Raw genomic sequence first — 17049 nt, forward strand, 5'->3', positions numbered from 1 at the left:
TCTTTTTATATATCTTTTTGAATCTGAACGAGTTTCATCGGTTGTCTATGAAATTGGCCAATTAGAGCGGGCTATTGCAGGTATCTCGTAGATCAGACAATCGCTCATATCATCTTTTTATATAAAATACAATCACGGAAACCCGGCTAAAAAAAACAGCAGTTTGCAAAGGGTTTGCAGAAAGATTTTCGAGGAAAATGGTAAAAGGTAGATAAATATTAATTGGGATTTTTACCCTGAAGTATTTTCCATTGGGATCTGGTTTCTGGATCGATTCACGTGGACAAGTGCGCAAGGATAATCGACTCGCTTGACTGTTTAATACACGCAACACTCATAAAATCAAGAAATTTGCAAGTGCTGCATAGGGCTGATGGATCCTATAAGCAAGTTTTGAATGCCGTGACAAGCTGAGATTTCAAAGACGAATTTTAAGCGAAATGTATGGTTTCCTGTCTAAGCGATTGGCATTTATCGTGAAATAACAACGAAAATGTAACGACCAATAGAAATGGCAGAACGCTGTGTGATCCTTTATTTGTCCTCAAAATGTGATTTACATATGATCTTGAGGAGTGCAGCTGTTCTGGTATGAAACACAACTGACATCTCATTTGAATAAGAGAGTGAAGTCTCCCTGGCGTGAACGGCGAGGATTCACGTTAAGGTTTATTTAGATACCTCTAAGAGGCCTTAATAATGTAAGGTTTCGAACCCAGGTATTCCGTATACAACATTCAATTGAAATATAATGGTTAGTAAACCAAAAGATTCTTCTTCTGAAGAGAAACTGTTATCAACGGCGAGGGAAATTGACGGCGCGGAAGAACTGGATGAAAATGAGCGACCGGAGGAGCGGAAAAGAACTATTCTCGCATTTTTTATGTTTGGGTTACTCATCTACGCAACGTACTCTCTGATTATCGCCGGAGCACAAGATATTCTACAGGGGACTCTGGTTCCAACATCGGCCGTTCTGGTAGCGAATATCGGGCCTTACTTCCTCGTCACTCTCGTAGCACCGTACTTCATACAGAAAGTACCGTACTTTCCTCGCGTCTTGGCAATATTCACGCTTGAAGTTGCTGGCTTGATCATGGTTGTCGTAGGCAAACATGTGGCTATAAAGCTGTTCGGAGTGTCTCTTTCGTCAATCGGGTTCGGCCTAGGAGAGCTTTCCTTTATTGCTATGACTTCGCATTATCATGAAGTGGCGGTGAGAGCGTTTTCGGCGGGAACCGGAGCAGGGATTTCACTCGCCCCTTTGTACTATACAGGTGAGTTACAGGGAAATAGAATCTTTTGATTGATGATGAAACTGTACCTGTGTTGCGAAAAATATCCCTAGACTAAATGCTTTTGCATATTTTGTAAAGATAATTACGATTCTTTTCACGCCTCGGCAGGTTAAACTTTATTTCTCCTCAAAACAACTGTGCTTTGTTCAGATCAAGTTAATTTCCAGCCTCTTTTTAAAAATAAAAGTTTAGAATTCCTATCTTGCAAAAGAGGAAAGTGATGATATAAAAGTATTCTTTGATGGCTTTTTCAATGCTTTTGTATTATGAAAAACAACCATGTCACGGATCGGCATGTTGGGGTCGAGTATTATCACTTTCTTTAGTTGAGTTATAATCGATTTTTCATTAGTATTTATTAATCATATAGTGACTGGAATCTATTTCCCGTGAGATTCATGTACCAGAAGCCGGCGTTTGGCCGTGTTATCGTTTTTTTTTTTCGTATAGCAAGCGTATAATATTAGTTTCAAATGCTGACTTGTTATGGTAATGGTAATGGTAAACACAAATGAATGAGGACATATTTCCGACAGTGGGAGGTGTTTTATTTTTGAGGTCATTTTCAAGAGAACTAACCACATTGTGTCGTATTATTTTTCAAATCATTAACATCCCTAGCTGTCTCATCTCATATTTGTATTGCTACCTTAGCTTTCCTAATTTGAGTAGAATTATTAAAAGTAAGAGTTAAAGCCGCATTGTCACCAGTTTACTTCCGGTCGAGTACCTAACAATATCCGATGATTTCTAACGGAAAACGCGAAAAATATTTCAAAATATTGAAAGCAGTGTGTCTATCGATAGTTTCTTTGAAGATGTGATAATTTAAGGCGGATGGCCTGTTAAATATCTCGGATTCTAATAGATTCTTTTTTCTTTTAACGGTTGAGGTTTCCGTCGGATCTCCGGAAGTAAACTGGTGATAATGCGGCTTTAACGAAGGAGTTGACGCGTTTAGACGGGTTTTAGAAATCCGTTTGAGTTAAGAAAAATGATCGAGTTAAGCTTAAGTCACCAGGATTGAACGTTCCATTGTTAAGTTATCTTGTAAGATTACTTATAAGGGAACATCGAAATGTCACAAAAAACATTGCCCTTTTCTCGAGCGACCTTTCTCAGCGCACTTCTTTTTTTCCTTTTTACTTTTTACATACGGTTGCTAGAAAATTTGTTTGGGTTTAAAATGTTAAGCGTAGGTTTAATACGTTTACCATTTGCTGGAGACCTACTACATACCCCGCAACCAATTAAAATGAAGCCGAGCATAATGAAATACGTAAGTAACAAAAACATCCCCATACAACAGGAAGTTATTGATAATATGAAACATTGTGCTCTGAACATAGTCTTTTAAGACATCCCCACGACGTAGGAAAGGGAGCTTTTTGATACGGAAAACATTGCGCCCTGCACATAAATGAAAAATAAATAGTATTTTCTTAGATTTCGAAAGAAATCCTAAGAAGTACGGGCGAAACGTTGGGATTTTAAATATAGAGCGAATATTTTAGCGTAAAAAACATAAAAAAAAACATAAAAAAACATTTCGTTTCTCGTCGCGATTTCGCGACCAGAAACGGGCGGGCGGGTGGGCGGGCGGTTTTTATTCAATTTTTTATTCATTTTCTTCGAATCCAAAAATTTTGCTTTGAATCTATATTGTAGAGTAAAGACATCGTCATGCTAGCCCTTTGTGTGTGGAAATAACGTGTAATATATCGGACTTTTTTCTCGCGGAGAAAAATGATTCCTCCAATCAGAGGCACTATTAGGACATTTCAGTTCCAGTGAAATGGTTTCTCGAGCAGATGTATGGCATTATAGATTCCTTTTTTTTAATTCTTGGATGCCTATCTTTTGCCATTTTCCAATTATCGAAGAGCGCCAAACTCAAAACTCGCATGATTCTAGAGGTTTTACTGAGAAAGACTTAAAACAATAAATAAAATGTAGCATGCGGCAAGAATTTGGACGCGGGCGGCGACCAGAAACGAAAGTATGTTTTTTTTATGTGGCCTAGCTTTAGCTTTGTTTTCCTGACCGTTGGGTCAAAAGATTTTCCATAAGTTTCATAAATTTCAATTAGAAATGTTAATGATTTGGAAATGCATGTTTTCAAAACAAGGATAAATGAAGTATTTAACGGGATCATTAGACATAAAGAGATCGTTATGACTTGCTTGGCATTCGTTATAAGCTATAATTTCTGAAATAAGTGTTGCCGTTGCCACAAAATGCGCACAAAGACCAATTAAACCCCGTGTGTAAACAGTGCTTGTCATAGAAGGCTAAAAAAGAGTCAATGTGACTCCTAAAACAAATTATTGTATTTTCCATATGCTATTTTCCTTTGAAACAAGCCCTCGAGAAACATTTCTCTCTTAAGCCCACCTCTCCTTCTTTACGTTGCTTCCAGTGTCGATACCCATGGAGTTGAAAATCAGGGTTTTTTTCATACAAGCAGGGTTTTTTTTGGCCAAATCTGGGTGTAAAAATATGAGGGTGGGGCTGGTTTTTTTTTTGCCATCACATAAAAAATATACGGGATCTTATTCTTTTTAAACTGCCATAACAAAGTGTTCCTTGTTTAGCAAATACCTCAGAAAAGCGTTTCACCTTCTAAGCCGCCTAATAGCCATTTGCCATATGCACGGACAACGTTTAGGTGTGTCCTTCTAAAACACACAGTTGTTAATGCTTGATGCTTACGTCATCCGTAGCCATGACAACGTGGGCGTGTATCCCTCCCAACACGGCCATCTCCATCATGGCGGTCTGCATGGTCCTTATCCTCGCATTCTACGGCATCATGGACCGGCGACACTCAGACGAACCCCCCTCCCCTGGTGATAGCTTTATGACGGTGCCTTACGCCCCCCTGGGGGACGACTCCAATGATGAAAAATCCGGTGGGGCCATGACATGGAAAGACAAGGTACATTATCCACAAAACCTTAAAAAATGTTATTTCTGTTTTCAACGATTTGTTCATTGAAGTTTTTCAGTCTAACCTAACTACCATATCCCACTTAGAACAACTTTTTGGCCAAACATGCCGTCTAAATATCACTGCCGCTCTGCTACTTTTTATATTTTCCCATTTATACGATCGTTTGCAATTTGCATTTATGCTTGCACGGTTATTTTGCTACTTGAAAAATGTTTTTGTATTGTATTGCATTGCTGTCATGCGAAAACATCCAAATTTAGAAGCATTTGGGAGCCCTCTATGAGAATTTTTTTTCCTAGGATTCGTACTGAATTGCACAATGAATAATTAGGTAGTTTGTGCAGTTACAGCAGCTCAAAGTCAATTAGGAGATAACGTTATTTTCTTGTCGCGCCAGTATTTGCATTCGTAGTTGATGACCTTTGTCCACACATATACACGTGCATGACAATGACACCGCTGCTATAGGATAGTCCCTCCCAAGAGACCAAAGGCGCCCAGATGGACCTCAACATTTTTCGCTCTACGTCACAGCGAGCTGTGTGTGGCGTAACCGTATAAGACTTAGGTCTTAAGGGCTAGGAACCTGGTTATTGCCTCCCTATTAATGCGCGGGTGCCTCGGTACCTGTGTGTTACACAGTTCGCTAGATAGCGGTGTTGGGGCCGAAATCTCCAGCCTAGCCGTAAAGCTTTATGCTGCCATACGGTGATTCAGCGGATGTCTGGATGTATGGTCTATTTTTTTTCTCTTTTGCTTCCATGCTGTTTAAGTTCGATCCTCGGTTGACAAGTGTTCGCTTTTTTTGTCAACTTTTTTTACTACTATTTTTTACTTTTATTTATTATTCAGTTTCTCTTTCTTAATTTCACCATCATTTTATCACTATGGATTTATTTAGATTTGATTGAATAAGAAAAATCTCAGAAACATATTTTTGTGTTTGCTGTGGATAACAATTACGCCGCAATGCATAGATACATTAAAAACGCATGGCAACGGCAACTAGTTCTAAGTAAATTAAATCAATGATGAACTATTCTCAGCAAAAAGATTAAAATCCGGCTGAAATTTCTCGTTGAAACTAATTATCCAAAAGCGCGTTGCTCGTATTATTTTGTCCGATTATTTGTTTCTTTACTCAACCAAATTGTCTCATCCCAATATATGATCAAGATAAGGAAATTATTTCCTCTTTTTTCAATTCTTGTTAACCCGTATTCTCTTTCCGGGTCGACCAATGTAAACCTAATTAATATCTCAGTTACTTGCTTGAATAATCTGATGGGAGCATAAAATAGCGGCTTGACTTGCCATCTTGGTCAATGTGTCAATGAAGGACTTTTGTATGGTAGCTCCACTACATCGCGCTATTTTTGTTTCTGATTAACCCCAGGCCTACGCTGTGCGTGGTATATTACCCATAATGCTCTCTGTCATCTTCGCGTGGATCGCCGAGTACCTGATCATTCAAGCCGTCATCACTACCATAGCATTCACCAATGCACCCTTCCCCCCACGGGACCACTATCAGTACTACATCTTCGTGTTCCTTGGAGGCGAGCTTTTTGGCAGGTCAGTATCATTACCCCCTCCCTCCCTCCCTCCCCTCCCCCAACCTGTCTGAAACGCACCATATTATCGTAACCACACCCAAGTCTCCCGACGCCGGAGACAAGACGTCGGGTGTCGTGTCTAAAATGTAGTCAAACGTGAAAAAAAGAAGAATTGGCGGCCTGAACACGACTCGACAACGGCAAGAAAACATACGTGAGCCGTCTTCTCGTGAGCCGGCGTCCTCTTGCCGGCGTCGTGGATGTAGACCTTCATTGTCACTCCTCTTGCCCATAAATGTGAACAATAGCTCTAAAAGGGAGGGAAAGGGGGCACAAAGATAAGATAATATTCGGGGGGATCCTTGTAAAGGATCATCTCCCTCCCCAATCCCCTTCTATAGCTCGTACTCATATGTCAGACTCCTTCCCCCCTAATTTTGCTTTCCCCTTAACCCTCCCCCAAGGTCATACCTCGTGCTGATGTCGTTCTGGAAACCTCAGTGGATCCCGCGCCTCATCATTCGCCGGCTGTGGATCCTCGCTCTCGTGGAGATTGCACACTTAGTGTTCTTCGCCTTCGCCGCGTGGTACCGCTTTCTGCCCTCTGTCGCCATTCCCCTCATTCTAGCATTCACCGCTGGCGTCATTATCGGTAAGTGTTGATTTGCGCGTGTAAATCTGATGCGTAAACTCGGGGTTATACACACGAAACCAGATCTAGTCTCGTTCAAAAACGAATTTTATTCAAGAGTGACTTTCACGTCGCGTTCACATGATATCGAAATGGCTGTTTTTATCCATGGTTAATAAGCAAGCTTTCTAAGAACTAATTCTGGAAAGCCCTGATTAGTTGATTCTTGAATGACAAGAGTGTTGGTATGATGGTACCATATTAACAGATGAGAAAGATATATGGAATAGATGAAAAATATATTTTCGGTTATGTGATTGAAGCCCCTTTATTTCTGGTGTCGTGCGTCGTGTTACATAAGTCATGTGACAATGAGACGGAAATGCGTATGTTGCACCTTCTTCTGTGTGATGCGCTCTGCTTGACGCTTATCTGTTACGTTACTATTGTTATACACAATTCTTGTCACGTATGACATTTATTGCGTGCCTTTGTAGTGTGAAGACCTGTTTTACCGTGTTCCTTGGTGCGCTACATATTTCTTTTCACGTGATCCCCTGTGATGACGTTCTGTTGTGTTTAATGCATTTTTAGCTTGGGGTGCGTGTATTGTGTAAACACCCTTTAGGTGTCGATAAAAGTAATTCGATAGCAGTTTCTAAGCATTACGTATTTTCGCATTTTTTGTTACGTGACGAATATTGATTGAACGAATATCGATGTGCTGAGTACGTTCATCGTTGCGTTACTTCTCACCGTCACGCACTTTCCCCTACAGGCGTGATGTATGTAAACATGCTGGCAGTGTACACGGAAGAGTCGGACCCAGTCCAGCGCGAGTTTGTCCTTGGCTACGCCTCGGCAGCAACTGGCTGTGGTGCCCTAACCGCGGGGCTCCTGGGCCTAGCGATAGAACCATGGTTACGTCATCACTGTCTCCAGGTCTCCGCGTCCAGTGATTACTGCTTTACACGTGCTATCGACGGAGTCTGCTTCAAAAAAAACCTTTGATCACGTGATCAATGACCACGTGATATGTCATTCGTGCCATGATTGGCTCATACTTAAATACGAATGATTCATCATAAAGTGTTCACAATTGTGAACCAAGCATATGAACAATCTGATAATAGTGTGATAATCAAAAGCCTTGTCTTCAGGGTCCCTCGGTCAATTCAAAATGAAAGAGCCTGGGAAATGCAGGAAATTAACGAGAAACGAGTATCAATTTTATGATAAGATAGCCTTGCTTAAACCAGTAAGAGAATTAAAAAAGAGGTGGACTCTGGGTTTTTAGAGAATATATATAACATATTTATGGGGAATATGTGAAAGCTCTTATAAAGGGCTATTTATTGAAAATGGGAGCTATCACAGGGAGTAAAAATGTCTTTATTTTATTTCAAGAATAAAAAAGTTATTTTCTGTTTATTTGTTATGTCGTTTTTAGACCTTACACCATAGAATGGCAGGGCAGTACCGCAGCGGAGCAGGGCGTGGCAGAAGGGGCTCAAGACAGAGGGGCCCCTGAGTCAGGGGGGGTCGAATTGAAAATAAACTTTGGATACGTATCAAACGCGTCAAATCTGGGACGGCCCGGGGACATGCTTTCGAAACTTTTGACATTTTTTCGAACGTTAAATAGTTTTAAATCTGCGCCAGTTGCAATTCTTTGATACCTATAACCTACTTACTTATTGTTATGTAAACCGTTCTCCCCAAGAAAGCCTCGAAAAAATAGAATAAAGATGTTGGCCAGAACCCCTCAGTTCCGAAGAACGGGCCTGGCATTCTATTGCATTTAATAATCCTAAGTTAGCAGGTGGTTGTACTATTCCATCCGCCAAAAGGCCTCGTAAAGCAGTAATCCCAATTGGTCATTATCTGAAGACAGTGGTCTCGAATGATGGGCTCCGCTAACAGTCCAATAACCCCCGCAAGAAACGTACCAGCGCCCATGCCTATAGTAGCGAAACCCATGGCGAACTCCTTATACCGCGGCAATACCGTCTCTGATACTATCACAAAAGAGTTCGCGAATACGGCCCCTGCTAGCAGCCCCGCGGTGAATATCAGGGTAAACACGATCCAAACGCTGTGAATGAACCGATACCACGCGGCGAGAAGGAAGAACAGGAGATGGAGGACCAGGAGTAAAGATAACATCCACACACGATGCACGATGATTCGCGAGAATGTTTCAGGTTTTACAAGAGTGGATATCACCGCTAGGTACGAGCGAGCAATGAACTCGCCCGCGAGGAATATGAAAATATAGTACCGGTAGTGTACTCGGGGAGGGAACGGAGCGGTTGGGAAGGCCATTGTCGTGATAACGGCTTGGATTGTAACATACTCGCAAACATAAGCTACGAAGAGGGATATAACTAACGGCAAAACGCGGGTGGCGGTGGATAATTTTTCCTTTCCAGTTAATTTCCCAGTGCCTTCGACCCCGGACATGAATTCTGCTTGCTGCATTTGGAACTTTTTCCTGGTGTGAGGTTTGTCCATCATGATATATAGGATAATGTAGAGTAGAGGTGAACCCGCCATTATCATCATCGTGCGGTTTGGAGTAACACATCCCCATGTAGTCAGACCTGGAATAAGAGGGAATGAAATAAGTGACAGATAAAAACATAAAGACGAACCTCTGAATAACAATCACCCAGCGAACCCATTATTTGATTTGCCACTATTTGATTTTCATTTGAATGGTGTATCTAACTAGCGATCACTTGTCCCTGAAGTCGGTTTGATAAAGAACAGGAATATAATATCATCATCATTATCATAACTAGAATGCCATTTCACTTATCACCATCAAACGTTATTATCATAATGCATCAATCGACACCATCATCATTATCATCAGCATTATCATCATCATCACCAGCATACCTCTTACTTTTTATCATCATACGTCATTTTCTTAATGCATCAGTCATCATCATCATCATCATGATAATCATCATCATCATCATCATCATCATCATCATCATCATCATCATCATCATCACCAGCATACCTCTTACTTTTTATCATCATACGTCATTTTCTTAATGCATCAGTCATCATCATCATCATCATGATAATCATCATCATCACCAGTTTTACCATCGACACATAACTATACAAGATTTCTACAGATGCAAAGCATGTCAAATGATATTAACTTGACATGACATAACCTTAGAAAAGCTTACCTGTATAATAAAGTGGTCCCAGTACAAACCCTGTCCCTGTTCCTGCCGAATACGCCGACACAGTAACTTGTTCATAAAACGCCGTGAGCGTAAAAAACGACACTTCTCCCGTCCCGGCACCAAGCGATGTAATACAGATGCCAACAAGTTTCATATACACTTCTTTGGCGTATACTATGGTGAACAATCCGATGGTAAAACAGGCGTAGATGAAGACTATACGAACTGAGTAAGGCACATTATGGATAAAATATGGAGCCAGCATCGTGACTAAGAAATATGGACCGACATTAGTGACCAGCACTGCAGCGGTCGGGATGAAAGTCCCCGCGAGAATGTCTTGCGCTCCAGCGATTATCACAGAATATACTATGTAAATAAGCGCGCCAAACGCGTAAAATGCTAAGATATTGACGCATTTTTCCTTCTCCGCTGGTGTTCCTTCTTTTGAAATTTCTGTTTCATTTGGGGTTTCTTCTCGTGGTGTTTCTGTGACTTGTCTTTCATCATCCTTTGAGATCATTTGGTCTGAAGTCTTGATTTCATCTGGTGAACTTTTCTGGGGCTCATTTTCTATATTTTCCATTTGTGGATATTTCTCAACAACTCTTCTTGTTCTTGTTTTGGTTTTTAAAGTATTTCCTCAAACGCATGCGAAGAACCCGTAAAAGAATAAGAAAAACAATCATCTATGATAGCAATGTCCTATCTGCTGAACCAGTCAAGGGGAGCCAGCCGAACAATCGCCTCTCACGTCATGGCAAATCCGAGCGATGAAAGTTTGATTGGTGTCGTCACTGCCAAAATTTCCATTTCACAATTTCCTCTACACTTCTCTATTCCCCTTAAAATACCTCGTCCCATAAGACATGCAGTTTTATATTAATGTATTTGTAATGTAAGAGCAAAAATGAAAAGGGTGGGAGTTTATTTGACGGGGTTTTGTTATTTCCGTCTCGTTAGCAGGTGCCATGGCAGGTGCATCAGACGGTTCAGTTAACCTTGTTATCCGCCAGAAAACACGATTCACAGGATTTCTAGTACGCAGCCTCTTCTAAGGAACAGCTCGGGGTTGAAATCAAGTCTATTCCCGCGAGTAAACCTCTCTATTACGAACATAATTAATTTATAAGTGGTTTCCCGCGAGTACACCTCGCTATTCCAAACAGTTTTCATTTATAACTGGATTCCCGCGAGTACACCTCGCTATTCAGAACAGATTTTATTTAAAAGTTGATTCTCGCTTAAAGAGTACACCACGCTATTCCGAACAAGTTTCATTTATAATTGGATTCCCGCGAGTACACCTCGCTATTCAAAACAATTTCATTTAAGTGGATCTCCGCAGTTCTCGATGTTTTGTTTTAAAAGTTTTAAAGTTCCATATTTTTTTCCACTTATTAAGGAAACCCCGTTAATAGGGGCAGTTTTTCTAGAAGCGAAGTTATCCTCATCGACGGTGTTGCCAGATTAACTTGCTTGCTAGAGGCAATCACTTCATTTAGAATTAAAAGTTTAAGGTTCAACTGTATAATAAAATGTTCTTCATACAACTTTATAAAACCCAAAAAAAAACGTTATTTTTCGAGCCATTTTGAAAATAGGCCCAGTACCTAGAGCTTTTTTAGAACACCACAGGTTTCCCGCACGCTCGCCTCAGGCCGTTTTTGACCACTTAAACGACAGCTATTGACCGATATGGTCGCGTTATTTGACGCACACTTCTTCCTCAAGGACCGATAATTGACGCTAAGGCATAAAAAATGGTCAATTCATTTCTTATCAAAGAAATTCATATTTTTTATATGATACCTATGACTGCAAAACCCCTCGACCAATCCTGGGTACGCGCCTGTTTGGTTGCATTCTCCAAAGTTGAGTACATCTCTGTAGGTTGAGTTTGATAAAGAGTTTGGTTCTGAGTATTGAAGGCATTAATAGGAATATAATGTTGCTAATAACGCAAAATAAAAAGGTCATTTTAGTCAGGTGCACCCCTAGTAACTTTTAATTGAAGAGTGCTCACATCGTAAATGACTTCTCAAATTTGAGTATTGAATTTCCTAGACGCCTCGTAAGTTTTTAAAACACATTTGTATAAAAGTGATAAAACAAACAAATATCATTAATTAACGTTTTATAGACGGTCTTTTGGACCGTTATGTAAAAAAAATATTCCAATATGAACTTTTTAATAAGTTATTGATCTGCTTCATTACCAGGGATGCTCCCTAAACCAATAAAACACCCCTAGATTTAGAGTAATAAGTTACTGATAGATGAATGTATATTTGAATATGTGAACGGAAATGCTGCTCTGAGAAACATAATTTTTTTATTTTTATATATATTTTTTTGTTTGAGTAAAGCAGATTTTTTTCGTCTTTTGGTGTCTTTTTTCTTGAGAGACTAAAAGACCTTGAAAACAAATGAGTAAATATTGTATTAAAGTTTAAAGGGACGCTGGCAAAATGTAATAACGCAAAATAAAATAGTGTAATAAATAAAGCGTCTTTATTGAAAATAGGGACAAACGATATATCTTGGATAATTACAGTAAGAAATGGAAGTACAAAATCAATATTAGTAAGAGTGTAATGATAACTTGGTGATCCAGCATTGTAGGTTAAAGCTTGCAAAAAAGTGCCACCATAGGTGATACCGTTTGATCAACATAGAAACTTAGGAATTTACTAAGTGCCACTCGTTTTCTACTGCCCGAGGCTTTATCGATCCTCAATAGTTGTAATTTGAATCCCTTTTAAAGTTATTACATTTGCGGCGTAACATATCACCTGTCTCGATTTGCGAGCGACTCCGACATGACCTGACACCCATTATTTCCACAAAGTCCGCCGTCTTAGTGAAACCTCTCTCTACCAATCACATACCTAGGATTAACAATAGTTATGAGCGGCGTGTGAAGCCTTTGTTACTCGTTCTAATTGATTGCCCTACGCGGCTAGTTAGCGATGTTATGTAAACTAATTAGACCTGTTCTTAGTACTTCAGGCATTTGTTTGAATGTTTATACAGCGAAAGGGATATGCAGAGCACACGATGTTTAAACTATGATGATAACCAAAATAGATTGTCTCGTTGTTTTAAAGTTCGCCATGTAAAACAATGCTAACGTTTCTAAAGGCAGAGTAATACCTGGAAAATATAACTTGACAGTAAAAAAGGTAAGCGTGCTTTGCTGATATAATTTTTGACAACTCACAGGCAAACTATTCTGCTGTTACATTCTAGATATGATTGAACAAACCTGTGTTATCAATTACATGTTTCCAAAACTCCGATAAGTTTGCAAGCTCTCGAAGTCTTGGGTACTTCAACGGTAAAGAGAACGCAGTCCGTGTGTGACATTATCATCTCGTACAGCCAGGCCAATTTTCCGGTATCATTTCACTATAACACATGTAGTACTTTTTTGTGTTAACGAAACTAGCTTCTCTCACTTAAGAAATCGGGGAAAAGTTTGTTAATGTTTAGGAATACTTTTAAGAGATCCAGCCGTAAAGGTTGTTGTTATCAATTGTAGAAAGATAACTTGAAAATGTCAAGACGAACAAACTCTTTACATAACTGAAAATGATTAAATGCTTTTAAGACTAACTTTAGGGTAAAGTGATATCCAATATTTCAGATAAGTGTAAAGATATTAGTGACTTACTGTACGGTTACCTTTCAGTCCGCAGACAAATTCCTAACATATCTCCTTGTATTTTTTGCTTAAGAGAAGTTATTATAATTTTGTTTTGTATCAAGGGTGTATAATTCAAATTCGTAGACAAAGTTGGCATGGTCTAAAGTTTTTAAGCACGTCTAACACCTTTTACATTCAGTGATATTCCGATGCCTTTTGTTAACTTTTTAATTGATTGTAATTATTCTTTGGGGTCACCGTGTATAGCTACTCAATGCAATGCATTTTAAAGGAACTTCTCCAATTAAAGTAAAAAAATAAATAAACCATTGCTTTAGCTATTATGGACATATCGGTTGAGTGAAAAGCAAAACAAACAGATGACGTGAATAACCCTGGAAATATTCACTTTTGCGCGACGACACTACCGACACTCACTTGTCAATGACTGTTTGTTTACTAGATAACAGCAACGCATATTGTTAAGGACGTTTATTATGAATTAAAACGAGACGAAGAAATGACGGACAGCCTTCGACGAGATGATACAAGTGAGAAATGGGTTTCAGTAAAAAAATCACTATGGCCACACTCGGCTTTACCTCGGTTTCATGTTGGCCGTGCGTTTTAGATAAGCCGTCTTTATATTGCAAAATAAGGTAGAAAATAGTATCGTTTTGATGTTAGATACCAAAGTCGTTTTTGTTTTTTCTTGACTTTACACTACAAATAAATAATGTCATCCACTAGACGTTTTAGCCATCTTCAGTTTTAAACGGTTAATTTATCATTACATATTTCATTCTAGATTTTGCCTCATCATGAATACAGACAACGACTATTTGGAATCATGTGACCAGAGCATCTTCACCAATGAGGACCCAACTCAGGAGAAGATTCTTTCAGTATCCGTCACATTCAAGCCCCAGGCACAGGTAACCCACACGGAATCACAAGGGCCTGATATAATGGATGTGGATAGGAACGGAATAGTGGATGCCCCGGGCGAGATGGAGAGTGAGCAAGCTCCCAACCCCCCTGCGTCACCAAGTGCCGAGTGGACTGAGGACGAGACAATTGGAGCAGAGGAAAGCGCAAATGAGAATCCTGTTTTGCCAGTATGTCATACTAGAAGTGCTCGTCGTAGTGCCTGGACTCTTTTTATTTATGTGTTAGTCGCCAAGGGGCGCTGATTGGAAGGGAGAAGCTTATTTGAGGGGGGAGGGGGGGGGGCTTCTCAAATTTGCTTTTGCTTAATATGAATAAATGAAATTATCCCAACGTACGGAGGAGTAAACGGATAAATACGGATAAATAAACAGCTACAACAAATAACTTCAAGGCTTGGACAGCATTAGGGGGGGAGGGGATGGGCGGACTGGAGGGCCCGGTAGAAATTTCTCTATCTAACTTCAAGTCCCAGTTCTGGAGGCTAGTTTGTTTTGCCTATTATCAACAAAAGTTTATCATCATTATTTCAGATAGAATCAGTTAGTGTTCATTTCTTTTGGTTCGTTAGTCACACTTTGCTGTTTCGTGTCTTTCGGTCGTTAAAAGACTCTAAGCGAGCGAATTATTCATTCCAGACTGCGAAAGTTTTGGTCAAGAAATGCATACTTCTCTCTCTACTTTTTTGCAGGGGTGGAAGGGGTACGGAAACAACATCTACATTCAGCCTATCCTCGTCAACAACACGGGATGCGAAAAAGCCGCAAAAACTCAGGTTTCCAAGCGCTTTCATTACCCTTCAACAAACCAACTCAAAGCGACGATAAAAACCCGAATGGCCTCTGAATGGGTCACGAAGCACAATCAGCGAATCCAATTAACCGGATCGCTTAAGTCGCTGCATTCGGCAACTACCGATGAATCTACGAAAGATTTAGGGTTTAGTAAGAACGGACTCGCTAACAATAGCCCTCACACTGGGAGTAAAATCACTAAAGGATTCGTGTGTAGGAACTGGGCAAATGATTTCTTACCGGAACAGTACAAGCTGAAAGACGAGGAGGAATTTGTGCCGTTCATGGTCCGTAAGTACGTGGACAGGACCAAGTATAACGTAAATAATAACAAACCACAGGTAGTCCATGCGTCTAGGGAGGTAGAGCAAGATAATAAACCTACAGTGCCTGCTCCTTTGCAAACTGAGGAGGCAGTTAGCGAAATCTTTGTAAGTATCAGCGACAATACACACAGGCAGCCCGTCTCATCTGAAAATCAAAGCTGCAGCATTTGCAAAAAGGACGAGGACAAAAATGCCGTGACACACAGGCAACCAGGACAATCCGGGACAAATAAAAGTAGAAGATTTGATACGAAAAGCGAGAGCAGGGGTTTTTCACGTGATCACCTCTGCTCCGAGGCTTGTCGCTGCAATCAATATCACAGACATACCGGTCAATCCAGGTCTCAAAGCTCAACATCCACAGGACTTTTGCAACCCAAGTCAAGGATTGCACTTCCGTTCAAGCAATTTCCACCAATTGAACCACTCCGCCAATCTAGCAACACAGGCATTCCAACTGGTCAGCGGCCACAGACCGTGGCCTCAGGATTCATAGCAAACCGCGCGCATTTGACATCACGGCGCGCGCACAGCTCCCGCGCCAAGTCGGTGACTTATGCCAACTTCTCAAGCACTGAGGCTCGAAGGGCAAAAACAACCTCAAGCCAAGACATAAGAACCGAACAAATACAAGCATCTAGGTACCACGCCCTCACGGGCGCGATAACCCGAGCGATGCGATCAGACGACGCGGAATACATCAAGGCCCTACGCACTCCCCACAACGAGCAGCAGCCCATAATGACGTTACTTCCGGATGGGAAACAAGTACTGAGACGAACATTCAGCGAACATTCTAGACTAATGTCACTGTTGCGATGTAGTGGGGTCAAGATGGAAAGTAAAGGCTTTGAGAAAATCAGCTCCATCGAAACGCTGCTCTATACCCCGGCCCAGTCTTACGCGACTTTGATTCAAAACTCGCATCAGTCCGTTGCGGTTGAAGCTGGCGGGGATACCGATTCTGAAGTCATGGGACTTGGGAGTGATATCGCATATTCTAGCGAAGGCTCGACCAAACTTGAAATTTATCTAAATGCGCGAGAATGATGGACGGCTTAAAGGAAAGGTTGTATTGTCACGCAATTATTTTGACGTAACGTCACGCAACATCTTTGTGTCACATGTATGATAAACTTTAAAGAAAACTAGGTAATCCTAGAAAAATATTGAAATGAAAATGAAATATCCTTCTATTGGTACAGTTATTGAACTGAGAAAAACAGTGTAAAAAAGATAATGTATTATTATTATTTAGTTCCTTATTTATATGAATTTATGAGTGTATAAATTTATGTGTGTTGCACTAAATACAGTCCTTGTGCATTTCTATCATGACCTTATTGCCTCTGATGGAAACAAGAGCAACAAGGCGCGCGATATGCATACTATAGCCCGGCTTTCAGTAATTTGAATTCGACCTTTTACCTCGTGTTTCTCAACTTGTTCGGATCAGAGTGGGATAAGAATGGCGATGGCGCCACCGGCATATAGACTGTTTCCCAGGACAGAAGCGCCAGCCCAGAAACGGTCAAGCGAATAAGAATACCTCAAAATACTTCCTTCAATTCCATTTCTTCCCATCCAACACATTCATTCAACACATTTATTGAACTCATATACCTGATATTCTGTTTCTTTATCAACTTGTAAATACCAGTAGACATGTCAAATTGAGGCGATAT

At 40.4% G+C, this 17049-nt stretch overlaps 3 protein-coding genes across 4 annotated transcripts; 2 read left to right on the forward strand and 1 right to left on the reverse strand.

Annotated features, from left to right (window-relative positions):
• Window positions 1–485: 485 nt before the first annotated feature.
• On the forward strand, window positions 486–7869 carry LOC5517750 (protein BTN1-like). Its single transcript, XM_032362255.2, has 5 exons — window positions 486–1277; window positions 4022–4236; window positions 5648–5826; window positions 6272–6459; window positions 7217–7869. Exons 1-5 carry the CDS (start codon window positions 752–754, stop codon window positions 7447–7449), a joined length of 1341 nt encoding a protein of 446 aa, XP_032218146.2. The 5' UTR covers window positions 486–751; the 3' UTR covers window positions 7450–7869.
• On the reverse strand, window positions 7815–10556 carry LOC5517800 (protein BTN1). Its single transcript, XM_001637752.3, has 2 exons — window positions 9648–10556; window positions 7815–9041 (listed from the first exon to the last, which is right to left on the reverse strand). Exons 1-2 carry the CDS (start codon window positions 10231–10233, stop codon window positions 8254–8256), a joined length of 1374 nt encoding a protein of 457 aa, XP_001637802.1. The 5' UTR covers window positions 10234–10556; the 3' UTR covers window positions 7815–8253.
• Window positions 10557–12596: 2040 nt separating this feature from the next.
• LOC116601453 lies at window positions 12597–16901 on the forward strand. Of its 2 annotated transcripts, none has more exons than XM_048727767.1 (3): window positions 12597–12832; window positions 14105–14231; window positions 14936–16901. In XM_048727767.1, the coding sequence occupies exons 2-3, from the start codon at window positions 14118–14120 to the stop codon at window positions 16412–16414; spliced, it is 1593 nt and encodes a 530-aa protein (XP_048583724.1). In that variant the 5' UTR covers window positions 12597–12832; window positions 14105–14117; the 3' UTR covers window positions 16415–16901. The 2 variants fall into 2 exon arrangements, with proteins under 2 accessions (XP_048583724.1, XP_032218136.1); XM_032362245.2 differs by having other exon boundaries at window positions 12598–12832; window positions 14105–14414.
• Window positions 16902–17049: the final 148 nt, after the last annotated feature.

The sequence above is a fragment of the Nematostella vectensis genome, chromosome 5 (assembly GCF_932526225.1).
Source record: "Nematostella vectensis chromosome 5, jaNemVect1.1, whole genome shotgun sequence".
Taxonomy (NCBI): domain Eukaryota; kingdom Metazoa; phylum Cnidaria; class Anthozoa; order Actiniaria; family Edwardsiidae; genus Nematostella; species Nematostella vectensis.